This window comes from Pseudochaenichthys georgianus, chromosome 19 (assembly GCF_902827115.2).
Source record: "Pseudochaenichthys georgianus chromosome 19, fPseGeo1.2, whole genome shotgun sequence".
In the NCBI taxonomy this organism is placed as follows: domain Eukaryota; kingdom Metazoa; phylum Chordata; class Actinopteri; order Perciformes; family Channichthyidae; genus Pseudochaenichthys; species Pseudochaenichthys georgianus.
The window spans coordinates 6,065,772-6,092,526 of NC_047521.1; the positions used below are offsets into that span (position 1 = coordinate 6,065,772).

Here is a 26,755-nt window from a genome sequence, read left to right on the forward strand (position 1 = left end):
GGCAGAAAGCGACTGGATGTTTTGACGTGACGTCATTAAACAGCGACTCGTGTGATGTCAAGCATCCCGGATACTATTTTGGTAAATAATGACGTTTTTTCAGTACAACAAATGAGTTTGTGAGTTCTTTAAAATTGTATTTAGAGTTGTGTTTAAGCTTGTGTTTTTTGTATGTACATGCAGTGAATGGGGACCAGCAGGCTTTATTGTTATCAGTTTATAATTGTTATGTGTTAAAGCTTAAGCTAATTTAAACACAGTTGTTATGGTCAGCGATACTAGCTTGGAGGCTAAAGTTGTGTTTTGGTGTTTTAAAGCTCATTATAATGTATCCTCTATTGGTTATAGAACCCTAAGCTAACTGGTAAACATGTCATTTTGTGGTATCAGAAGTATTCAGATTACTGAATAAAAAGTACCAGACTAATTCTAACCAACTACAAATCATTTAAGTAGAAATATGTAAGTTTGATCAGCAACATTTACTTAAAGTACTTAATGTTAAAGCAGTCATTGTGCAGTAACATGTTCCCTGGCAGTGTTCTTCACTTGTATATGATGTATTGGATACATTACTGCTGTGGATATTTAGGGACCGGGTTGTGCTTATTTTAACTCCTTTAAATACTATTGTATATTTGAATCTACAGCAATGCATCATATTTGATAAGATCGCCATATTTGTTCCACAAATCTATAAAAAGTCAACTTTTAATGAGCTCAGAAAAACCTCAGCTTTGAGCTTTGTGATGATCTGTTTTATAAGCTGACCCAAAGGCTTACTTAGCTTAAAAGTATTACCATTTCTCAAGAAAATGTCATGCTTCATTTTATCGCAAACATTTAAAATCAACTTGCTGCATTTTTTCCCACTGGATAGAAGTCCCACTTCTATAACTGGTATCAGGAAATTCACTAAAGATGATAGACAAATGTTATGCATTAACAAGTACAAATCTTACCCCTGAGAACTAGTGGAGTGTAAGTAAAGAGTTGCAAAAGATGGAAAGACTGAAGTAAAGTACAAGTACCTTACATTTGTACTTAACTACTGTACTTTAGGGCTGCTCAATTAATCGTATTTTAATCGCAACTACGATTTTGGCCTGCAACGATTATGAAAACAACGATTATGAAAACAACATAATCGAAATAAAACGATTTTTTTTTTTTTGGTTTTTCACTTGAATTATACTTAAAGTTAAGGGTAATCAACTGTTAAAAACATACTGTTCAATTTTCTTTTCTCCAATAAATGCTGCAACAAAAATAATTGTAGACAAACTATGGCATGATTAAAATACCTATCTCTTTGTGAAGCAGGGGATGGACTTCACAGAGGGCTATGGAGACACAGTGTCCAGAGTTGCTGCTGCAGCTCGCTCAGGGTGTAGGAAGCAGGTCAGGAGGCTGATAAAGAGAGGTTTCAGTGTGGACTGCAGAGACAACCGCGGCTGGAATGCTCTACACGAGGCGGCAGCTGCTGGCAGCAAGGAGTGTGTGCAGGACATTCTGTCTGCTGGGGGCGGTAAGAAGGGCTATTGTTCAATTCAGGGTTATAGTTATCACATGTTAGAACTGGAAGCAGAGAGTGTGTTTGGGGCCAGAAAGGACTTTACCTGAGATCATATAGTTGAATGGGGGAGACAGAGGGGTGGACATTGCCTGAATGTTCGGCCTGCTTTGGATTCGAACCAGCTTTCTAGGCAGCGGTTTACACATATGGGACCAGCAGAGAATTTATTTTAATTGATTAATGACTCAAACTTAATATGTGTTCTTCTAATGAAATAATTAGTCAATGGACAAATCAATTTGGCATGAAAATTGGACCCAAAGCTATACAATTTAAAATGATAAATGAAAAAGAATGCCCACACCTGAGATAATGTGGATGAATACTTAAATGTCACCCATCTGTATACAGTACAGCGCATGATATAGAGGAGGGACATTGTTTTTCCATGGTACCAGTTACAATACTAAAGATATAAATAATATTTGAATAAAAAGACAGCAAGAAATAGGAACAGGTTCACAACAAATGTTCATTAATATAAATGTAGTGCAATAAGTTTAATAAATGAACTTAATAGCTCAACTTGAATTTTAGCAACACATACAGTAATGTAATTGTAATGTTTTCCTTCCCTCTGTGAGTCGCAGGCTCGTCTGGTGGTGCCAGTGACTACGTGAACTCTTTGACCCATGAGGGGCAGTCTGCTTGCTACCTGGCAGCACAGCGTGGACACCTGGCAGCGGTCCGACTCCTCCTGAAGGCGCACTCCGACATCAACCAGCTAACAAACAACCTGTCCTGTCCTTTGTATGCAGGTACTTGGACACTGAGCACATTTAAACCTTTATACATATCTGTATTTATGTACATGAACCTGTTCAGATTTCAACTCATCAAATCATTTTTGTTACCTCTATTCATACTATTACTACATGTTTATTCTTATTTGATTTGATTTTGTATTCTCATTCTGTTGCTGCTACAACAAGAATCTTATATACATTTCCTTTTCGTGTTACATTTGATCTGATTAAATTACATTTTAAGCATCAGTTTTCACTACTTTAAAGCAGATGTGTGTCTCTGTAGTTGGCGTAAAGAAGAAGAAGAACATTTTGTATGTTTAAGAAAATGTGTAAAGAAAACGTAATTAGACAGTATGAAGTTGACTTTTGATTGTGTTCTGGTTTTATGTTTCAGTATTTGTAAGCAACTGTGACTGAAAGAATATTGCTTTTATTTTACTTTTTTTTAAGAAGGGCAGGTACAAATATGTTTTCCTCTCCCTGCTCCTTTCCACCATGCGCTATAGAAAGAAAAACAACTAGTATAAGTGTACATGTTTTTTAAAGTGTACATGTTTTGTTTTAAAATAACTGCCACGTGTGGAATAAACAAATAAATCAATTCTATCTGCAAACTTAACGATCTGTTTTCCACCAGCTGTAGACAGCGGGCACACGGCGGTTGTAGAGCTGCTGGTCAGCAGAGGTGCAGAGGTCAACAGAACACACACCTCGTCCTGCTGGACCTGCCTGCATCAGGCTGTTTATAAGGTAATACTGGAAGTCACACACACACACACACACACACACACACACACACACACACACACACACACACACACACACACACACACACACACACACACACACACACACACACACACACACACACACACACACACACACACACACACACACACACACACACACACAACTCTCTGAGGCCAATCCTTTCATAGAAACGTGTTTCTCTTCTCCTAAGGGTCACAGTGATATTGTGCGCGTTCTGGCCAATAGGAGCAACCTGGAGGCCCCAGATGACCACAAGATCTCCCCGCTCTTTGTGGCGGCACAGTATGGACAGCAGGAATGTCTGGAAATTCTTGTAAATGCTGGTAAATAGCTGTTTTCTGTACTTTTTTTCCGTAGCTCCAAGTATACCTTTAGTTGTTGTAATTTATTTTAAGTCAGAGAAAGGGCTGTAACTTCTGCTTTTTGCCAATTTGGTTGCCTTTTTAAAAATGTATTTATTCGTTGATTGGCCTATTAACTTTTGATTATGATAAAAATGTCTATCGGCGCCCAAAGCCCAAGACGACTTCTCAACATGTCATGTTTTTTTCAATTCACTGTCACAGAGGACAATATTGACAATCGAGAAATTCAAATGATTGTTTTTAAAAGAATACAATAAATGAATTTATGAAGCACTTTTATCGTCAGCTTCACCCATTCACCCACTCGCACTATGCAATGGCGAGCAATTCAAGGTTTCATTATTTTGTCCAAGGACACTTTGACTTGTTGACAGCATGGTAACCGTGGTAACCTTCCACTGGATGACAGCTCTATCTCCGTCACTCCACCTCCAGAGCCGCAGCCACCCGTAGTCTATTGTCAGAGACCTGACCAATTCCAACAATCCACCTCTTTACAATACATTACAATACAGGCGCTTTATTGGCATGACCACATCTTAAACGTAGTATTGCCAACAGTAGTAGTAGTATTACAACAACTAAAAAAAACACTTAACATACATGTCGTGGCTTCCTTCCTTGTTTATCTATCAAGCCACTCGACGCCTTAAACAGAAATGTTTCACTCGTTTCCTTTCCTTTATATTACTTCCAGTTGAGAGTTGCTTGGCCTCTGATGGTTTGGATGATGTTATGCGATGTGTTGCTCAAAATAAAACAACACACTTTTACACATGCAACAAAGAAAAGAGGCCTTTACAACATTCAAAACAAATAGGCACAACTCAAATAAAATAACAAACAACTTAAGTATTCTTTCTTTCTTGATAACGCTTATATAACTTAATAACTTAAAGGGTAATTGGACGGTTAAAAACGGTTCCTCCACGGCGTCTTTCTAGCAGGTTGCCATCACTGTCACTTTAGCGCAGGCACCCTGGGAATTGTAGTCTTTTATAGTGTGTTGACTACAGACGTCACAATTAGGTGGCCTTTCTTATAAAAACAAAATACTGGCTCTAACAATACATGTCAACAATACATTTGGTACAACAGCAAACATACTGTACATGCCAACATGATCTCTTCTGGAGTCCCAGCTACTCTAACTAACTAACTACTAACTACTCTAACCCAGTAAGTAATATTCATAATCAATTGTGTTTTGATTTGGTTCTCACTTTAGGTGCCAATGTGAACACCCAGGCAGCTGATCTGGCCACGCCGCTGCTGATCGCCTCTCAGGAGGGCCACCAGGGGTGTGTGGATCTCCTGTTGGACCACGGGGCCGATCCCAACATATCCTGCAGTCGTGAATGGCCCCAGCTTCCTATTCATGCCGCTGTTGAGTTTGGACACATCGGGTACTGACGCCTAACTAGACATATGGTTGGCCATTGGCTCCTCACCTTCTTAGAGTGTGACTTTGTATACAGAAGCTATATCTAGTCGTGATGGCTAAAAAAGATTGCATTAAGAGAGAAATTCCCTGTTGGCGCTTTATAATATGGACTTTTGAATGGTTGAGAAGCCAGATTATTGATCACTTTGTACTCCAAGCTATCATCAACATGATAAACAGTCACAGGTCAGGAGATTATAATTCTGGAGGAGGTTGAATCAATTATCAAAAGTTATCAGAGAAACAAACTGAATAAATGTTGGCTGTAGCTAACACTGAGATAACGTGAACTTGTTTTATTCAGTGTTCTGGAAACTCCTAGGACCCAATACCATTTTACAACGCCACCAATACTCTGTTTTTGTTTTTGATGGAAAGACCCCTATATATATTATTATTATAATATGTATTGAGTGTTTAACAAATCACTTCTCAGCACTAAACTATCATTTAAAAACACATGTTACCCTTCTTCCGTGTTGCTGAATGCAAATGTACCCATACTGTTTTTCCTTAACCCTCTCCAATGTTGTCCATCCAGTGTCCTCAAGAGGCTGATAGCTGCCACAGATCGTGTGTGTGACCAAGGGGAAGGCATGGTGAGTCCACTGTATGTGGCCCTGCAGTACGATCAGAGCGACAGTGTGGAGATGCTCCTGAGGGAAGGTTACAGCCCAGATGCCCAGGACTGCACTGACATCCTGGACATCCGTTCCCCGCTCTGCATGACCTTGTGTCGCACATCCAACGAGCCAAAGAGGTTTGTTAAAAAGCACATCTGACTTCCTCACGCACTCCAGTAACAAAATAAAATACATCATTTGCAGAGGTGGGAGAAGTACCCAGATCTTGTACTTGAGTACAAGTACAAGTACCAGAGTGTAGGAATACTCTGTTACAAGTCCTGCATTCAAAATATCACTCAAGTAAAAGTACAGAAGTAATACAATCAAAATATACTTCAAGTACCAAAAATGACTGCAGATACCCATTTCAGAATAATATATGATGTGTTTTATAATGATTGATCATGAAAGTGTTCTCAGAGCTGGTGAAGGTGCAGCTAGTCTGAATGGCTTTGTAGACTGCAGGGTAGCTGGTGGATTTACTCCAGGTGGAACTAAAGTCTGATTTAACACTTGATTATATTTCACATTATAAATCTAAATCTGTAAAGTAACTAAAGGTACACAATACATGTAAGTACACGATTAACCTCTGAATTGTAGTGGAGTAGAAGTACAAAGTCACATTTAAATTGAAATACTCAAGTAAAGTATAAGTATCTCAAAATTGTACTTAAAGAGCCTGTGACACCATCCCAACAACTGTTGTGCAATGAAATATTGGGCTACTAGTAATCTCGAACCGTCAGTTTAAAAAAGAAAAAGCGATACCGTTTCGTTAAATATCAATAATTTCGAACATCGCGGGGAAATTCCTTCGACTCATTTTGAAGTTTTGGGGAAAGCCGGAAGTGACGTCAATGCGGGAACGCTTCGAGAGCCAAACACGGACAAAGTGTGTTGTCATGCGTAGAAATGGTGAATTACTGAGATTAGGCACGTTAATAACGTTTTAATGAAGTTGACTACAGTATATTCATATGTGTCAGTGCTTTCATGTCAATTCGGCGACATAAACATAAATGATCGTGGTGAAGATGATGATTACATTAGGATTAAAAATCGGGAGTGAGAGCTGCTGAATTTCCTCCCGTCGGATGTGATATAAAAACAAATCGATTATTTTTGTGGTTATAAACTCAAGTGGATGAAACTACATTTATTAGTGCTTTCATGTCAATTCGGCGAACATATGATACATGAAATGATGAGTGAGGATGATGATTAAAAATCGTTTGTTTGAGCCGGTCTGCATTTCCTGATGAGAAAACAAACCGATGCTTTTTGTAGTTGTAGTACACCAACGTGGATTAAACGTGTGGTTTTTTACCACAATGTTGGGGAAATTAATGGATAAAATGCACGGATTATTATTATTATTATTCCCACTCCGATCGGGACACTAGGTCCACCGTTTCCCCGCAGCGAGGCTCCCCCCGTTGACAGTTTACGTGGGCTGGGTGCAGTGGTGGACTGGCCATCGGGACGAATCCCGATGGGCCGGTACCGAAGTGGGCCGGTCGGATAAGTCACTAGCACATCCCCCATAGGCGGCGCGTGAGGCTCAGGTTTGAGAAGGCTAAATAACTTCTTTTACCTGACGCTGCCCGCCTCCGGCGTCTATAGAAAAGAGATCCACTCAGTGTGCGGAGTTTAAATCTCTCAAACATATTACAGGATAAAGGAAATACAGTTTAAACTGCCATGCAGAGAAGACGCCGACGTGTCGCACTTATCATTCATATCACATCATCAATCAGATCATCGATCATATAATATCATAATATATCATATATCTCCTTATCTGAGTCAGCTTCTCCAGCCTCATCTGGCCGTGCAACACTCACAGTGTCACAGACTGGATGCAGAAGTATTATTTAACACATTATGTTGACGAAACACTCGAGTCAAATGTAATTAAAGTCAGATCCACTCGTGTCTGGACGTGAACGCGCTCTCAGCTGGAGAGAGAAACCCTGGCTTGATTTACCGAGTTGATAACCAGCGTCGTAGGACCGCTTAGCGAGATCTCGTTTGTTAGTTTGTTGTTGTTAGTTTGTTGTTGTTAGTTTGTTTGTTACTCAAACATATCCAGGGTCTGTTGAACTGGCTTCGTAGTACAGGGCACAGGTGGCTAGCAGCGCTAATGTCAAAGACACAGACATTATACATTATATTTGTATTTTACATCCCCCACTCCCCCCGTTGACAGCTCGGTACCGAAGTGGGCCGGTCGAGAGTCCCGGGATGATTTTTAGTCCCATTCCACCACTGGCTACATGACCATATGATCGCCCATATTGACGCACCTCATTCCTAAACTTCTAACAGATACAACATAAACCGATCCCTCAGCCTCATATGAGCTCTCAGACACGTTCAACATGAACCTGTCATCGCTGTCTGAGCTTGCTGCTGTGTGCGCCGTCGTGCGTTTACATCTGACTGTATATATATAAAGGTTTACATGCAGACGCTGGGATCCTGGACGGTGCAGCTGGAGCGCTGTGCCCGCAATGACGTCACCCATCATTTGGCGGGACTTGAAGAATCCGCGAGAAGATCCATAAAATTGTCAACATTGAAGGATTAATGGTTATCAAAGTACAAATATCCAAAATCAGTTCAGTAACGGTTTTCAAGGGGACAATATGTACTCAAATTGATGGGTTTGGATGATGGGGGAAACCGTGTCACAGGCTCTTTAAGTACAGTACTTGATTAAATGTACTTTGTTACTCCCCACCTGGTTTTGATTAGAATCTCTTTTAGTGAATTGCTGATAGCTGCAGGAGCAAGATGGAGTGAGGAGGACTGGATGTATGCCTTGGCCACGGACAAAACAGACCTGCTGCAACTGATACTGAAGCACAGATGGATCCCTCGGCAGGATGCTGCGACCAGGAAGTGCTCTGCACCGCATCATCCTGGGAAAACTGTGTTAAAGCTGCCGGAAGTGAGGGACCTGCTCTGTGTGGCTCTAAACCAAGTACACTTTGCCGCCTGCTGGCTTCCTCTGCTACTGAAGGCAGGACTGGAACCTTCCTTGCTGCTTCAGCCCCACATGTAAGACTCTTCTCTCACAAGGGCTCTGCAATATATGATTTTATAGTCATTGCAATGTCCGCACAAGGATTTCTTATTTGTCCGTTACACGGGAGTATCAAAGCAAATCTGCACTTTTGGGGTCTTTTGTGTTATCAATAAATAAGATAAGATATACTTTATTGATCCCAAATTAGGAGATGTTTTCGTTACAGCAACATGTTCAAACAAAGCATTTTACATCTTTTGAAAAATAAAAAGAGTAGAAAATAAACAAACATAAAATATAAACATCTAAATAAAGGAAAAAAATGGAACTAAAAAGTAAAATATATTCAAGTTGACTGTGAAGTATACAAATATCTGAACACAAATAAACACTATGAAAGGCAACATTGCAGCTAACACAATTAATAAATAGGGTATTATTTTTGGAAATAATGTCCTTTAATTGTATTCATTAAAGAAGCATTTTGTTGTTTTTTTAGTAGAAGAATGAAATCATAAATTGTGCAGGTCTACTTTTTACTTTTTCATTCCATAGTAAAGTATCAGATGGTTGATCAATTTCTTTTGTTTTGCTTTCTAGGTTGGAGCAGGCAGACGGTGAGGTGCTGAACTACCTGCTAGACTTTGTGAACTGGTCGACTCTATCTCCCGCTTTGAAACATATTCTGGATCGAAGACGAGCAGAGAAGACCTGGGAACCATGTCCTCATTTTGGTAGAACAAAGACACTTCAGATTTGCTTTGACTAAACTGTAGTCAACTTCAGGTTATCACAATGTCCCTTTTTCCTTTCCTCCTCCCTTCCTTCCAGACTCCGTCCCCTGCCTCTCCCACATGTGTCGGCTGCAGGTCAGGGTGGTGCTGGGGTCAGATTCACTGATGGGAACGGATGTCGTGGAGCGGCTCCCTGTGCCCTCCCTGCTTAGTGGCTTCCTCCAATTCAGAGACATTTCGGAACCTTTGTACACACACTCGCCACAATCATCTCCACTTTCAGAACGCATACATGAATATGAGAGGACACACCAACACCGGCATGTTCTGTAACCCCATCCTGACTCCCCCTTTATAATGATTCAAGGTTGCTGAAACCATCTTTTTTATGTTTCATTTAAGCTTGTTACAGCTCATCGTGGCGAACATATGATGTAATGTAAAATTCAAATGATATATACTGACCTTTGCTTTATGGCTGAATCAAATTGATATATTTCAGTCTTTTTGTGCATCATTGTATACATATCTCATGACAAATTCACCATGCATCTTGGGAGAGGTTAAAGGTCAAACACTATAAAAAAGAAGTTATGTGTTTGTCTACACAGTGAGGCAATGAGTTTTCAAAAGACCGGCACTTGTTTCTGCCAATTTCATGAATGTATATGTATATTCTGAATGTATTCTGTTCATTATAATGTAACACTTTGTCAAAATAATTACTTATTATCTCTTGAGAATGACTTACAGTAGTACAGGGATACTTAACATATGGCCAGCGGACCACATTTGGGCCAGTAAGGGTTCAGTCGGCCGCAATCATTTTCAAATGAACAAATAAAATCAATCTATTCACAATAGGAATTAATACTTGTAATCTTAATGTACATAAGGCATAGGTTTGCATTAACAAAGCACCAGAGTGACTACGTGAGCCTCTTTATTATATTCAAAGTTCAAGGGTACTTTTTTGGCTCCTGGCCTGTTGTTATTTTGGACAAGTGACCCAAGGGTAGAGCAAGTTGGCTATCCATGATCTAGTACATCAAAAGATAATGACTTAGTGTTTTAAAATAATGAATGAGTGCCTCAAAATAATGACTAATCTAACTCATTATATTCAGATTCGAAATCAGTATATGAAGATGCTTGTATACATTTGCTTCCATATGTTTATGCGGGCCAGTAGCATTTGTGGTTTATGGTATAAAACCACAAAGTGTATTAAGTATTTTTGCTATTGTTCTGTTTTTGATATGAAAATAAAAGCCATTTGTTTTAATTCTGATTGGCGCAAACCTTTGTCATTAGCACCAAGACAGATCTGATTGGTCAGCGTCACTGGTCTGTATTTTGACAGTAGGAAGTACCTAGGTAAAAAAACAAGACAGCTCATTCAGGGGATCTTCTTGACAAAAAACAGTATCTGTAATGTAAGGCCGTTAAACCGCACGCCGAGGAAAGATATGCCTTAATGTATTTTATACGTGAGTATGTGAAATGTTTTCTTTTTATCAGTGCTTATATATGTTTCCCCGTTATCGGCTGTGTTGCTGTAGCTTGCTAGCTTGATTATTTTTGCTTCACCGCATTCAGCGCGAGCTCAGATGATGCAGAACAAACGTGTCATTTCTAGCTGTTCATTTTGCTCACAGAATCGCATACACGTTTTCTAATTTCCATTCATCATTGGAACAAAGGGGTGAATACGGTGCTCCCCTAATGCTGACATTTCAGCCTTGCCAACATACCCCACAGCAGGGTAGCGTTGGTCCAGAGGCTAACGTCAGCTAACTAAACGCTCGTCTGACAGGTACGCTAGGTGTCCTTCTCCCGTACGCTTTGCAGACAAAGCCACTTTACAGGGTGATATTGCCATTGTCCACACGTCTACCCCTGGTCCCTGCCGGTGGTCGTCATCACCCCAGTGTTAGCTGCTATGAAGCTGTGTATGGCTCACTGAGATGAAGGGAAAGCAACATAGTTCATTTTAAAGCTCATTCTTTCAGATCATCTATGTTGTGCATGCATGCAAATGAAGGACCTACATTCATCTGCAGAAGTAAAGGCATAATGCACACATTAGTGCTCTAAAGGATGTATTGAATGTGTGTTTATCTTTGTGTCTTCCTTGCATCTCATCATATAATAGTGATTTATTAATTGTGTGTAATGTATAAGTGCCACCATAAAGGTACTGTATGTTAAGGCCACAACAATATTTGTTCATCAACAAATAATGTTTAGTTTATCAAATGTCATGAACATGTATTTTTCAGAGCCCTACATGCATTTCATTGGAATTGTCCTTAATACAATTTCAAGTGACGCCTAACATTGATGATTGATTGATAAAGGCTATTTAAATTGTTATCTGAATTAAAATAATAATGCAAGAAATGAAGCTTAGTATGCGTTGAAAGGAAGTCAAAGTGGCGTTACTGCTTTCATTATTGTTATGTGTTATAGCAATGAAGCTTGTTTTATAAATCCAGCTCAAGTGACAGCAAGGGTTTTTTATCATTTTATTTTGAATTAAAACATGTTTGTACTTGCAGCTGAGGCTAGCATTACGGAGACAACTTCTCGTCCGTACGTCATCCAGATGAGGCATGCTGGAAGTATGCAGCCTGTATATAGAAGAGATGCAGGAGTCTGGCACCAAACGAGAAGTCTTCTCTACAAAAATCTGCTCATCAAATGGAGGACCAAGCAGCAGAGTCTCCAGGTGCTTAGTTTTCATATGAATCTGTTCAGGGAGGAAGATAGTTCTGCTGTGTTGTTGTTGTTGTTGTTGACATTTGTCTTCATATCCAATAATGTTTCATGCAGCCAAGTCAATATTTAGTTTGAGCCATGGCACAATAACATAATGTGTGAAATAATAGAACAAAGGCAACCAAGCTTATTCTGTCTGGAGAACAGCTTGTGCAGTAATAACAAGGAACACCTAATGGAAGAAATGTAGAAGTGACAGAGTTTAATATATTCACAATAACAATACCCCCCTTTAGTGTTAGTAGCTTACATGTACTGTATATGGCCAGGTTTGGAATTGAACAAAGTATTTGGTTGTACTTCTTTTACCCCTCACAGTAATGTGGGGGAGAAAAACATGTTTAGGCCTGTATTGTAGCCATATCTTACATTCCACACACCTTTGTGTTATGGCTAGCACGCTGCAGTGTCCATAGGTCTGTCCTCTCTCTGGGGCTGTTCCAGGCAGCCCTTAGTTACCGTTGATAAGCCTTTGAATGTGATCATTGTGTCACACTTGTGGCTGCTCCAGTCAGTACAACCAAAAGAAAACTACATCCAAACCAAGTCCTTTGGTTAAGATCTTCTTAAATTAAACACAATGTATATATTTAAATCAAATAAAATAGATGACCTGTCCCTTTTTTACCTTCCAATGTCTCGCTTGTTACAGCATGCATCTTTCAGTTGCCCTGGTGCATTTTTAATGTCTGTGTATCACATGTTCTTTGGAAAGGTAGCACTCGGGGCCCCTAGGAGCTTCATTTGCAGCAGTTTGTAAAGTCCAGGTGTTTGCAGCTGCACTGCAATTAATATAGCTTGTTTACTTAAAAGACCATTTGAGTGTAAAAAGTGTTATTATAATATGCACACGTAAAATCCAATGTGAACCAAATGTCCTTATTGATGCGTTCCCAGTGGACATGTGCTAACCCTAAGCCTATAACATGTCTCTGGGTAAAGCTCTATAACATGTCTCTGGTAAAGCTCTATAACATGTCTCTGGGTAAAGCCCTATAACATGTCTCTGGGTAAAGCCCTATAACATGTCTCTGGGTAAAGCCCTATAGCATGTCTCTGGGTAAAGCTCTATAACATGTCTCTGGGTAAAGCCCTATAACATGTCTCTGGTAAAGCTCTATAACATGTCTCTGGGTAAAGCTCTATAACATGTCTCTGGGTAAAGCCCTATAACATGTCTCTGGGTAAAGCCCTATAACATGTCTCTGGGTAAAGCCCTATAACATGTCTCTGGGTAAAGCCCTATAACATGTCTCTGGGTAAAGCCCTATAACATGTCTCTGGTAAAGCTCTATAACATGTCTCTGGGTAAAGCTCTATAACATGTCTCTGGGTAAAGCCCTATAACATGTCTCTGGGTAAAGCCCTATAACATGTCTCTGGGTAAAGCCCTATAACATGTCTCTGGGTAAAGCCCTATAACATGTCTCTGGGTAAAGCCCTATAACATGTCTCTGGGTAAAGCTCTATAACATGTCTCTGGGTAAAGCCCTATAACATGTCTCTGGGTAAAGCTCTATAACATGTCTCTGGGTAAAGCTCTATAACATGTCTCTGGGTAAAGCTCTATAACATGTCTCTGAGTAAAGCCCTATAACATGTCTCTGGGTAAAGCCCTATAACATGTCTCTGGGTAAAGCTCTATAACATGTCTCTGAGTAAAGCCCTATAACATGTCTCTGGGTAAAGCCCTATAACATGTCTCTGAGTAAAGCCCTATAACATGTCTCTGGGTAAAGCCCTATAACATGTCTCTGGGTAAAGCCCTATAACATGTCTCTGGTAAAGCCCTATAACATGTCTCTGGGTAAAGCTCTATAACATGTCTCTGGGTAAAGCTCTATAACATGTCTCTGGTAAAGCTCTATAACATGTCTCTGGGTAAAGCTCTATAACATGTCTCTGGGTAAAGCCCTATAACATGTCTCTGGGTAAAGCCCTATAACATGTCTCTGGGTAAAGCTCTATAACATGTCTCTGAGTAAAGCCCTATAACATGTCTCTGGGTAAAGCCCTATAACATGTCTCTGGGTAAAGCTCTATAACATGTCTCTGGGTAAAGCCCTATAACATGTCTCTGGGTAAAGCCCTATAACATGTCTCTGGGTAAAGCTCTATAACATGTCTCTGGGTAAAGCCCTATAACATGTCTCTGGGTAAAGCCCTATAACATGTCTCTGGGTAAAGCCCTATAACATGTCTCTGGGTAAAGCCCTATAACATGTCTCTGGGTAAAGCCCTATAACATGTCTCTGGGTAAAGCCCTATAACATGTCTCTGGGGTAAAGCCCTATAACATGTCTCTGGTAAAGCTCTATAACATGTCTCTGGGTAAAGCTCTATAACATGTCTCTGGGTAAAGCTCTATAACATGTCTCTGGTAAAGCTCTATAACATGTCTCTGGGTAAAGCCCTATAACATGTCTCTGGGTAAAGCCCTATAACATGTCTCTGGGTAAAGCCCTATAACATGTCTCTGGGTAAAGCCCTATAACATGTCTCTGGGTAAAGCCCTATAACATGTCTCTGGGTAAAGCTCTATAACATGTCTCTGGGTAAAGCCCTATAACATGTCTCTGGGTAAAGCCCTATAACATGTCTCTGGGTAAAGCCCTATAACATGTCTCTGGGTAAAGCCCTATAACATGTCTCTGGGTAAAGCCCTATAACATGTCTCTGGGTAAAGCCCTATAACATGTCTCTGGGTAAAGCCCTATAACATGTCTCTGGGTAAAGCTCTATAACATGTCTCTGGGTAAAGCCCTATAACATGTCTCTGGGTAAAGCCCTATAACATGTCTCTGGGTAAAGCCCTATAACATGTCTCTGGGTAAAGCCCTATAACATGTCTCTGGGTAAAGCCCTATAACATGTCTCTGGGTAAAGCCCTATAACATGTCTCTGGGTAAAGCCCTATAACATGTCTCTGGGTAAAGCCCTATAACATGTCTCTGGGTAAAGCTCTATAACATGTCTCTGGGTAAAGCTCTATAACATGTCTCTGGGTAAAGCTCTATAACATGTCTCTGGGTAAAGCCCTATAACATGTCTCTGGGTAAAGCCCTATAACATGTCTCTGGGTAAAGCCCTATAACATGTCTCTGGGTAAAGCCCTATAACATGTCTCTGGGTAAAGCCCTATAACATGTCTCTGGGTAAAGCCCTATAACATGTCTCTGGGTAAAGCTCTATAACATGTCTCTGGGTAAAGCTCTATAACATGTCTCTGGGTAAAGCTCTATAACATGTCTCTGGGTAAAGCCCTATAACATGTCTCTGGGTAAAGCCCTATAACATGTATCTGGGTAAAGCTCTATAACATGTCTCTGGGTAAAGCTCTATAACATGTCTCTGGGTAAAGCTCTATAACATGTCTCTGGGTAAAGCCCTATAACATGTCTCTGGGTAAAGCTCTATAACATGTCTCTGGTAAAGCTCTATAACATGTCTCTGGGTAAAGCTCTATAACATGTCTCTGGGTAAAGCCCTATAACATGTCTCTGGGTAAAGCTCTATAACATGTCTCTGGGTAAAGCCCTATAACATGTCTCTGGGTAAAGCTCTATAACATGTCTCTGGGTAAAGCCCTATAACATGTCTCTGGGTAAAGCCCTATAACATGTCTCTGGGTAAAGCTCTATAACATGTCTCTGGGTAAAGCCCTATAACATGTCTCTGGGTAAAGCTCTATAACATGTCTCTGGGTAAAGCTCTATAACATGTCTCTGGGTAAAGCTCTATAACATGTCTCTGGGTAAAGCCCTATAACATGTCTCTGGGTAAAGCCCTATAACATGTATCTGGGTAAAGCTCTATAACATGTCTCTGGGTAAAGCCCTATAACATGTCTCTGGGTAAAGCTCTATAACATGTCTCTGGGTAAAGCCCTATAACATGTCTCTGGGTAAAGCTCTATAACATGTCTCTGGGTAAAGCCCTATAACATGTCTCTGGGTAAAGCCCTATAACATGTCTCTGGGTAAAGCTCTATAACATGTCTCTGGGTAAAGCCCTATAACATGTCTCTGGGTAAAGCCCTATAACATGTCTCTGGGTAAAGCTCTATAACATGTCTCTGGGTAAAGCCCTATAACATGTCTCTGGGTAAAGCTCTATAACATGTCTCTGGGTAAAGCCCTATAACATGTCTCTGGGTAAAGCCCTATAACATGTCTCTGGGTAAAGCCCTATAACATGTCTCTGGGTAAAGCTCTATAACATGTCTCTGGGTAAAGCTCTATAACATGTCTCTGGGTAAAGCTCTATAACATGTCTCTGGGTAAAGCCCTATAACATGTCTCTGAGTAAAGCCCTATAACATGTCTCTGGTAAAGCCCTATAACATGTCTCTGGTAAAGCCCTATAACATGTCTCTGGTAAAGCCCTATAACATGTCTCTGGGTAAAGCTCTATAACATGTCTCTGGTAAAGCCCTATAACATGTCTCTGGGTAAAGCCCTATAACATGTCTCTGGGTAAAGCCCTATAACATGTCTCTGGGTAAAGCCCTATAACATGTCTCTGGGTAAAGCCCTATAACATGTCTCTGGGTAAAGCTCTATAACATGTCTCTGGGTAAAGCCCTATAACATGTCTCTGGGTAAAGCCCTATAACATGTCTCTGGGTAAAGCTCTATAACATGTCTCTGGGTAAAGCCCTATAACATGTCTCTGGGTAAAGCTCTATAACATGTCTCTGGGTAAAGCCCTATAACATGTCTCTGGGTAAAGCTCTATAACATGTCTCTGGGTAAAGCCCTATAACATGTCTCTGGGTAAAGCCCTATAACATGTCTCTGGGTAAAGCTCTATAACATGTCTCTGGGTAAAGCCCTATAACATGTCTCTGGGTAAAGCTCTATAACATGTCTCTGGGTAAAGCTCTATAACATGTCTCTGGGTAAAGCTCTATAACATGTCTCTGGGTAAAGCTCTATAACATGTCTCTGGGTAAAGCCCTATAACATGTCTCTGGGTAAAGCCCTATAACATGTATCTGGGTAAAGCTCTATAACATGTCTCTGGGTAAAGCCCTATAACATGTCTCTGGGTAAAGCTCTATAACATGTCTCTGGGTAAAGCCCTATAACATGTCTCTGGGTAAAGCTCTATAACATGTCTCTGGGTAAAGCCCTATAACATGTCTCTGGGTAAAGCCCTATAACATGTCTCTGGGTAAAGCTCTATAACATGTCTCTGGGTAAAGCCCTATAACATGTCTCTGGGTAAAGCCCTATAACATGTCTCTGGGTAAAGCTCTATAACATGTCTCTGGGTAAAGCCCTATAACATGTCTCTGGGTAAAGCTCTATAACATGTCTCTGGTAAAGCTCTATAACATGTCTCTGGGTAAAGCTCTATAACATGTCTCTGGGTAAAGCTCTATAACATGTCTCTGGGTAAAGCTCTATAACATGTCTCTGGGTAAAGCTCTATAACATGTCTCTGGGTAAAGCCCTATAACATGTCTCTGGGTAAAGCTCTATAACATGTCTCTGGTAAAGCTCTATAACATGTCTCTGGGTAAAGCTCTATAACATGTCTCTGGGTAAAGCCCTATAACATGTCTCTGGGTAAAGCTCTATAACATGTCTCTGGGTAAAGCCCTATAACATGTCTCTGGTAAAGCTCTATAACATGTCTCTGGGTAAAGCCCTATAACATGTCTCTGGGTAAAGCTCTATAAAGGCCTGGCAAGCTCTTGACGTGCCAGTGGCTCTCAATTAATTATTTTCATTTTCTGTGTTTCTCAAGGTGGAACGATAGCATGTATTTTACGGATGGAAGAGAAACCATTTCTAATGTTATTTCTCAAGAAGTTGTATATCCCCATTGAAGCAATATTAGAAGTGCAACACTATTGCATAGATGGGCGGTAACACCCATTGTGCTCTATTCACTTGTTGATACATGTTCTAACCGTCACAATGTTCCAAAGCTAGACCACATGCAAATCCAGACTTCCGGGTTTTCTAATCCGCTGCTCCTTTTATGTATCTTTCTCTGCAGGAACTGATCCTACCTCTGCTTCTGTTGGGTCTTCTGATACTCATCAGCACCCTGAATCCTCACGTGTATTATGGAGGCATCAGCACCATGGACCTGGAGCGCGAAGACCACTTCTTCAAGGGCTTGGGCTACACACCAATCACTAACATCACCAACCACATCATGGAAGAGGTGGCCCAGGAGATGCGTAAGAACCATCTCATCCTTTAAAGAAGAAATACAGCCTTGTGATGTTCTTGACAACGGTACATCTGTATCAAATAGAATAGGGACTGAAGATGGAAACTAGAAAGTGTTGAGGCAAATCTACTTGTTGTATGACACTTTCATCCTCCTTCTTGTGTCTTCAGACATGCAGGATCATCTGGAGATGTTTGCCAGTGAGGAGGACCTGGAGAACGCCAGCCTTTATGAGCCTTCCAGCTACGTCGGTGTGGTGTTCCTGGACAGCTCCGCCACGTCTTACAGGCTACGCTTTCCGTACAACCAGCTGCCCTTTCCCAGCGATTACACAGAATCTATTGGTATAGTCTAATTGAGCATTTTTTATTTTGCCTCCTGTATTTATATTTATATATATAAAATCTTCTTTTCATCGTTTTCAGACCCCCTCTTCAGTTATTGTGACTAATAAAAGTTTAAAATTACATAGACCTCATATATAATACACTCTGCCGACAACAAGAATTGTTGTATAAAGACACCGTGTTAAAGATTTGAATTTAAATTATATCTTAAAATAATCAGTTGTCAATCAGTTGATATCTAAGAAATGACATCCACATCAGATGTAGGTAGGTGTACGTCAAACGATATGCCTATGATATGACGCACCACACACTATAGAGACACTATATTATATTAGCTTACTGTATCTGTAATGTAAAGACCATCCAACACATGAGTTCCTTCCATATGTGGCCTCATGTCTTTGTGCTTGTGTTCCTCTAGCAAACTGTTTTACCAGCTCCGTGAACTGCAGAGCGGCTAACTACTGGTACTCTGGCTTCATCCGCCTGCAGTCTCTGATCGATGCAGCCATCATCCAGGTGAGTCAGGCCAGACGGTGCACCCCCCCTACAGAGGGAAGGTATGGTGTGTGTGTTGCACAGGCTAACATATAATGCAACAAAGAAAGTGTCTATGCTCCAGGTCGGTTTGTGCAGTCATAAAGCTAATGCCACGACAATTCAGAAGACATTTAGTGATTTTTAGAAAAGACATGAAGGGGTTATTGTTATTCCAAGATGTCAGAGGTACAGTTGTTCAGGAAGGCTCTGTCATAGTGCTGAAACTATGAGTCGATTGCATGCAATGGCATTGTTGGAAAAAATTGGGCATATTTATTTGAGAAAGTTCTACATCTAAAAAGAGAAACTATAATATTCCTCTGAGGCTCATTAGTCATAAATGACCTAAAAAGTAATTTCAACATTATGTTTTTATTTTGTATTATTAATATAGAAAGAAACGTTGATGAATGAATCTGTAATGATTAGGATATACTTAATGTTTAATGGTGTGCTTGTGAACGGTCCATCTCTATTGTACAGATGCAGACGAAGCGTTCTGTTCGGAGTGAGATGGACCTGAGTGTAGTGATGATGGGTCAGCCGGGCTCTGTGGAGGTGCAGAAATTCCCCCACGCCCTCATCTCCATCTACCTGGTCCTGGCCTTTACGCCGTTCGTCACCTTCCTCATCGTCAACGTGGCAGCTGAGAAGGAGCATCGCCTCAAAGACACCATGACCATGATGGGGCTCTACGACACCGCTTTCTGGTGAGGAGCAAGAGGCCCTCGGTCCCTGCCGTTTGAAATCACTTGTAGAAGCTGCTTTCTTTGAGATTGTGTACGCCTGTACGCTTATGTGTTCATGTTGTCCAACAGGTTGTCATGGGGTCTCCTGTACGCTGCCCTGGTAACCACCATGTCCTTCCTAATGTCCATCATCGCTACGTACACGGCCCTGTTCCCTAACAGTGACTTCTTGGTTATATTCCTTCTCATCTTCCTCTACGGAATATCATCGGTGAGTAGAGCTTTCATAGAGGGAAACGAGGACACATTAATATCCTCTTATTTACGTTGAGCCATGCAAATAGTTTTGGTTTCATTATTATGCCTTTCATTAGTTTTTCTTTTGTGTCAATACATTGATCATTCAAACATCCCATTGCCCAATTCCTTCACCAGATGGCACAGCTTTGTATTCAGCATATCGTCATGGCTTTAGTTCACATACAAAATATATGTTTTCTAAAGAGACGGCTGCCCCTATATTTTTTGATATTGCCAAAATGTTTGTAAAGGGAATGATAAGTAAATAATGCAGTCATCCAAAAAGTTGAACCAGTGTGAACCATGCATGAGAGCTCAGTGTGCACATAAGTTTGCATTAACCTATTCTTCTACTAAAGTCGTCACCATGGAAACGTTTGACTGTGAGCATACAACTGTAAGGACTTTTCAAATGTAGGTAGAGCTACTGTAGGAGACCTCAGTGTGTTGGTTGGTTTGATTAATGCAAGATTTGTAACTCCAATGGTTTCATATCTACAGTAGGTTGAGATACGTTAGGTCTTAAGTGATCGCCCTCAAACTAGAAAGATATTAGGGCAGCATTTCAAGCAAGACGTTTTTAAGTTTGTCATCTTGGAGAGTGGCCAACTTGTTTTGATTTTGAAATTGGTGCACCGTCTCTAAGGCAATATCTTTTCCTGAGTTTTTATTACAGCCCTGTTTGCTTTCATCTATTGCTGGATGATGGGAGTCATGGAGGAAATGAATTGTTTTCCTTCCTCCTATCTCCCTCTGCTTGCTTTGACTCTCTTCTTGTTTCACAGATCTTCTTCTCCTTCATGATGACCCCGCTATTTAAGAAGCCCAAGTTTGCCAGCACAGTGGGCTCCATGCTGACGGTGGTGTTCGGCTGCCTGTCCCTGTTCACCGTGCTGCTGAAGGACTTCCCTCAGCCTCTGGTCTGGCTCCTCTGCCTGCTCTCCCCCAGCGCCTTCTCCATCGGGATTGCACAGGTACCAAACACTTACCCACAAGATGCTCCACTGGTCATCTTCCACTATATGCCTTTTTATGAAACACCTGATTGGCCAAGACATTTTCTTCAGGTGCGTTTTTAATCCATCTATTTAATGCAAAACAAATGTGCACATTAAAAAAGAGTGGTAATGCAGCAAGGAAAATTCAAAGTTTAGCAAAAATATTTGTTATGGTATAAGGATAAAATCATGTGACAAAGTGCAAATTGTTATATATTTGGATATAAACTTGGCTACAATTAATACTGGCTAGTTGCTATTATTCCCCTCCCATGATGCATTGCCTTCACCAGGTTCCATACATTCAACATCTATAACAATCAGTAACTAGCTATGAGACATTAGCAGCCCATCATTTTGCGTGTGTGTGTGTGTGTGTGTGTGTGTGTGTGTGTGTGTGTGTGTGTGTGTGTGTGTGTGTGTGTGTGTGTGTGTGTGTGTGTGTGTGTGTGTGTGTGTGTGTGTGTGTGTGTGTGTGTGTGTGTGTGTGTGTGTGTGTGTGTGTGTGTGTGTGTGTGTGTGTGTGTGTGTGTGTGTGTGTGTGTGTGTGTGTGTGTGTGTGTGTGTGTGTGTGTGTGTGTGTGTGTGTGTGTGTGTGTGTGTGTGTGTGTGTGTGTCAGGTGGTCTACCTGGAGGCCCAGGGAGATGGTGCTGTGTTCTCCTCCCTGGCTAACGGCCCTCATCCTCTGTACGTGCCCCTGTTCATGCTCGTTGTGGACTGCATCCTCTACCTGCTGTTAGCTGTCTACCTGGACCAGGTTCTGCCTGGTGAGTCAATTCAGATAGTTAATCACTAATTAAGCAAGACGAAACAGCCACATTTCTCTGTAGGTTTAATCATAAACTGTCATTGTTATATTCCAATTACCTTGTGTAATGAAGTATTGTCTGAAATGCAGGGGACTTTGGAATGAAGCGGTCCCTGGTGTACTTCCTGAAGCCTTCCTATTGGTCGAAACGCAGAAAGCGTTACGTTGAAGTGAGCTCGGTATACGACGCAGAGGTGAAAGGCACTTCAGGTGGCGACGAGCATGTGGAACCCATTTCCCCTGAGTTCAGAGGGAAAGAGGCTATCCGGTAACAATCTGCACGAGCATACGACTATTACTTACATGTGTTTAATACTAAAGATGAGGAGATGAACGGAGACTTTGAGAGTTTCATGCTCAGTTAAAAAGGCTCTGGCTCTGTTCTTGGTTATTGTCAGACACCATTGTTCTGGCTGAGAAAGGCCTGTGGCAGCAGTCTGCTCTTCACTCTGGTACGCTTCTGTGTTTACACTTCACTTCCTGTATGCTTCTTCTCCGGCAGCATCAATAACATCCATAAAGTGTACAAAGAGAAGGACAGCGTGGTGGAGGCTCTGAGAGGTGAGTCCCAAACACATGTGATTGTGATTAAAGATGCATTGCTAGCATTTTATCCTGGCAACATTGTAGTTTTAGTTTTTCTTTAGTAGATTACATTTAATTACGTTCATAACAAAGTTTAAATGAAAAGATATTAAATAACTCACCTGCACCACAGACCTTTCGAACCCTCTCAAATAAATAGTACAGAAACCCAGGTTTGACCTGTGGTTTATCCGTAGTTGCATTTCTAACTGTATTGTTCCCAAGTTGTTACAGTATAAAATACATTACAAAATTACCTTTTTTACTTCCAGTTTTTTCATTATGATTGAAATATAAATATTTTGCCTGGAAGTTTATACATTTGTATTAAACAGAAAAAAGGTTTCCTTAGTTCCCAACAACAATGCTGAAACAGTATATCGGTCTGCCCCACTCTGTTGTTCTTAATATGCATTCTTCTGGTTGGTTTTCATAATGTCAGGTTTGACGTTTGACATCTATGAGGGCCAGATCACCGCTCTGCTGGGACACAGCGGGGCTGGAAAGTCCACTCTCATGAACATCCTGTGTGGCATCTGCACGCCCACCAGCGGCTCGGCCACCATCTATGGCTCCCCCGTAGCAGAGATCGCAGATGGCTCCGAAATGAAGCAGCTGGTGGGAATCTGCCCCCAGTTTAACATCATCTTTGATGTGCTCACTGTGGAGGAGCACCTCCGCATGTTTGCTGCCATCAAAGGGATCCTACCCTCGGACATCGACGCTGAGGTGATTATCTAAAGCCTCTGTCTTATATTCCTCTTGAGTGGTCAATATAATCACCAAATCAAATCATTCTTGATTGATTAGTCATTTGACCTTAAAGGTGGGGTAGGTAAGTTTGAAAAACCAGCTCGAGATACACTTGTTGTTATATTCCATGGAATGCTCTTAACATCCCGATAGCAATGAACATCTGAAGTGCTTTGAATTCCATCTGTGGAAGCCGTAGTACTGTAAAAAGCACGACCAATCCGGCCCGGCTAAAATAACTGGATGGCCTACCTGCCTGTCAGCCTTCCATCGGGGCACAAACTTATCTCGTGCCCTCATTGGTCATGTGCGCGTTCGTGTGTGTTGGAGGAGGGGCTCTGTGAGGAAGTGGCAGATTTTCTCCGGTCCTGTATTTTCAAATTCTAGCGATCTCGAGCCGATTTCTCAAACTTACCTACCCCACCTTTAAGGGAATCTTTTCCAATGTGGCTAACGACTCTTCTCTTTGATAGGTTACCAAAGTGCTGAAGGATCTAGACTTGGAAAAAATTGCGACTGCTCAGGCCAAAAATCTGAGTGGAGGCCAAAAGAGGAAACTCTCTGTGGGCATCGCCATTCTGGGAGATCCTAAGGTACCTGGAGCTTTAAATGGATACATTTTTTATTTTTTATTTATACGGGCCCTATCATGCTCTTTTTCAGGTTTCATATTTGTATGTTGTGTCTGGGACATGTCTCCATGCTTTAATGTTCAAAAAGCTCTTTATTTTTCTCATACTGTCCGTGCTGCAGCACCTCTTTTCACCCTCTGTCTGAAACCAGAGCCCAGTCTGCTCTGATTGGTTAGCTGGCCGGCTCTGTTGTGATTGGTCAACTTCTAAGAGATGTCCTGCCCCTTAAACTATCAAGTATAATTATTTTGGAGCACTAGTAGCTAATAGAAGCACGACAGGATGCCCCCCCCCCCCTCATTTTGATATCAGTTTGCAGTATATTCCATTTAAAACGTACTTGAAATCAACGCTTTACATAAAGGATATCTAAAGTTGAAGTGTTTTTGAACCAACATGACAACAGAAAATGTCTCCATGTTTGAGTTTTACTGCACAATAGTTTTACGGTTTGAAGAAGAAGCTTGGGTGAACCCTGAGCAGTTTGCATGGCGTCTGCTCCTCTCAGATCTTGCTCTTGGACGAGCCCACGGCCGGCATGGACCCCTGCTCCAGACACCAGGTGTGGACGCTGCTGAAGAAGCGCAGGGCCGGCAGAGTCACTGTCCTCAGCACACACTACATGGACGAGGCTGACATTCTGGCTGGTATGAACCCTCCTGTCACATAGCATGCACTCGCCCACATGCACAAAAGCAGAAGGCAGATTGCCTACTTGGAAACTAAAGGCAAACATTCAGGCTTAACTTTTGAGATTTTAATTTTAGAATGTTTGAGCATTGCAGCTGTTTAACATTGTTTGAGTGTAATGAACAAAATGTGATGGATTTACAATTATTTAAACCCATCATATTTTTGAAATTATGAAAGCGCCAACTTCCTCAAATGCTGTGTTTATAGTGAAGCTGCTTTGGATGTCTGAGCACTTTGCACCTGCAGACATGTAATGACTGTTTCTTCCCAACTATAATTCAAAAGTATCACATGTATCAATTTGCTGTTATTGTTATTCATCACGGATCGTATTTCTTTTCACCAGATCGCAAAGCTGTGATTTCTCAAGGACAGCTCAAGTGTGTTGGCTCTTCTCTCTATCTCAAAGTCAAGTGTGGTGTTGGATATCATCTCAGGCAAGTATAAAAACAACACTACAATACTTCCTATCTGTGCATAATAACAACAAGTGGCCCTTTAGTAACCCTTTGGAAAATGGCCCGATGAATGAATTAAATGATGTTGAAATCTCAGGTCAATATATATTTGTTATGTTGCAACAGCTTATGGAACGGGGGCAAAGCCTACATTTGTATTATTACTTAACTGGTGTGTGTTTCCTCTCACGCAGAATGTCCATCAACGAGGGATGCGAAGCTGAAAAGATCACGTCATTGGTCAAGCAGCATGTCACCAAGGCGAAGTTATCTCGACAACATGACGCAGAGTTGACCTTCACTCTGCCTCTGGAGGGCATGGACATGTTTTCAGGTCAGGTCACATCTAGTTAAAGTGTCGATCCTTAAATATTAGTCCTTAGTCAGCAAATAGTAAAGGTATAAAATAATAACAAGTTGGAGGTATACAGCCGGTCCCCTTTAACTCTTTATCTGACAGCTGACTGAGTCTTTCAATACGCTGCAATATTTCAAACTAATTCAAGGTCAAATAAATGACCAAAATGGCCGTCTTTTTTGTGGTTTTTATTAACTTGGTTTTATTTCATGTTCAGTTTCACTAACAAACATCACACTTTAGTCAACAGTTTTTAGATTGTATTTTTAATCAGCTGTATCTACAAAGCCAATACATTGAAAGAAACATGATAAAACAATACCAATGGAACTAAATAAATAAGTGGAAAGATATTCTCAAACATTAGATATATGAAATAAAAGATAATGATAATCTAGATCACATGTATTTGGCCAGTGCCACTAAATACACCTTGATCAGAAGGTTGAGACACTGGACTGGTCCAGGAGATGTGGGGGAACCAACATCAACTCACAAGAAGAGCACAGTAATGGCGGGACTCCAACTGTCTGGATCCTCAGAGAATATGTTATTATCTATCTGACGTATTTCCCATATCAGTCCATAGGTGTATGTTGGGGAGTCAGGTTTTAACTACTTAATTGTGATACATTAAAATATTTGTCAAATATATGTTTAGCTATAACTCTTAGTAGTGCCACCTTTAGATCCTTTATGGCATTTTGCTGGAACACTTCATTCTAGAACGTTCTTAGTTTAGGGGACATCTAAAACACTTGTCTTGTTGTATAGACCCATTGATAATAATTCCAGTTTGTTCAGGGTCAATGTCCCTGAAACACTTTGTTTGTCCTGTGACTACTTCACTCAAAACGTCAACCTGTGTCTTGCCAGCTGGATGCTTTTCAATGCAAGGCTGCAGCAGCATGAAATGTTAGGTTTGCGAGAATCTCCACACACATTTTTTTATTCTAACATTTGAATCAGTTGTTCACAAGCTTCCTCACCATTGTGTCCTTTTTCCGCACTAGAGAGTGAATCAACAGACACTTAAAACAAATAAAATCCTCTTTCTTACTGTCCCGCCCAGGTAACTGTTGAAATAATGACTCATGTGTGACTAAGCTTTAATGTAACAGCATTGGACCAGCACCCAGTACTGATTAATTTCTGTTTCTCAGGCTTGTTTTCGGAGATCGATTGCCAACCCAATCTGGGAATTATCAACTATGGGGTTTCTATGACAACCCTGGAGGATGTTTTTCTTCGTTTAGAGGCAGAGACCGAAATAGACCAAGCTGGTGAGTGTGTCCCCGAAGCAGATCTCAATAAATCCCGT

General features: G+C 40.9%; 2 protein-coding genes across 6 annotated transcripts in view; both read left to right on the forward strand.

The window, feature by feature from the left end:
• Window positions 1-6: 6 nt before the first annotated feature.
• Window positions 7-10,565, forward strand: asb3 (ankyrin repeat and SOCS box containing 3). Of its 4 annotated transcripts, none has more exons than XM_034107759.2 (10): window positions 7-81; window positions 1,321-1,528; window positions 2,167-2,334; window positions 2,963-3,075; window positions 3,287-3,419; window positions 4,690-4,867; window positions 5,447-5,665; window positions 8,304-8,597; window positions 9,166-9,299; window positions 9,397-10,565. In XM_034107759.2, the coding sequence occupies exons 1-10, from the start codon at window positions 55-57 to the stop codon at window positions 9,630-9,632; spliced, it is 1,710 nt and encodes a 569-aa protein (XP_033963650.1). In that variant the 5' UTR covers window positions 7-54; the 3' UTR covers window positions 9,633-10,565. The 4 variants fall into 4 exon arrangements, with proteins under 4 accessions (XP_033963650.1, XP_033963651.1, XP_033963652.1 ...); XM_034107760.2 differs by having other exon boundaries at window positions 1,324-1,528; XM_034107761.1 differs by having other exon boundaries at window positions 52-119.
• Window positions 10,566-10,659: 94 nt separating this feature from the next.
• The window catches only part of abca5 (ATP-binding cassette, sub-family A (ABC1), member 5), a 30,470-nt gene continuing 14,374 nt past the window's right edge, over window positions 10,660-26,755 (forward strand). The window contains exons 1-17 of one of the 2 annotated variants that reach the window (XM_034107814.2): window positions 10,660-10,793; window positions 11,861-12,030; window positions 18,090-18,276; window positions 18,440-18,613; window positions 19,041-19,138; window positions 19,643-19,869; window positions 19,978-20,119; window positions 20,934-21,122; window positions 21,767-21,914; window positions 22,046-22,223; window positions 22,458-22,516; window positions 22,983-23,269; window positions 23,767-23,886; window positions 24,434-24,572; window positions 24,965-25,055; window positions 25,271-25,410; window positions 26,598-26,717. In XM_034107814.2, coding sequence (XP_033963705.1) covers window positions 11,908-12,030; window positions 18,090-18,276; window positions 18,440-18,613; window positions 19,041-19,138; window positions 19,643-19,869; window positions 19,978-20,119; window positions 20,934-21,122; window positions 21,767-21,914; window positions 22,046-22,223; window positions 22,458-22,516; window positions 22,983-23,269; window positions 23,767-23,886; window positions 24,434-24,572; window positions 24,965-25,055; window positions 25,271-25,410; window positions 26,598-26,717 — 2,422 coding nt within the window. In that variant the 5' untranslated portion in view covers window positions 10,660-10,793; window positions 11,861-11,907. The remainder of the gene's footprint in view (window positions 10,794-11,860; window positions 12,031-18,089; window positions 18,277-18,439; window positions 18,614-19,040; window positions 19,139-19,642; window positions 19,870-19,977; window positions 20,120-20,933; window positions 21,123-21,766; window positions 21,915-22,045; window positions 22,224-22,457; window positions 22,517-22,982; window positions 23,270-23,766; window positions 23,887-24,433; window positions 24,573-24,964; window positions 25,056-25,270; window positions 25,411-26,597; window positions 26,718-26,755) is intronic. The other variant, XM_034107813.2, reaches the window with a different exon arrangement.

Excerpts from the sequence above, each read along its gene's own strand:
- asb3 (XM_034107759.2), top strand. The coding sequence starts at position 55 with ATGTCAAGCATCCCGGATACTATTTTG. Across the intron at positions 82-1,320 it reads GCATCCCGGATACTATTTTG|CAGGGGATGGACTTCACAGA; the intron begins GTAAATAATGAC and ends CTCTTTGTGAAG. Across the intron at positions 2,335-2,962 it reads GTCCTGTCCTTTGTATGCAG|CTGTAGACAGCGGGCACACG; the intron begins GTACTTGGACAC and ends GTTTTCCACCAG.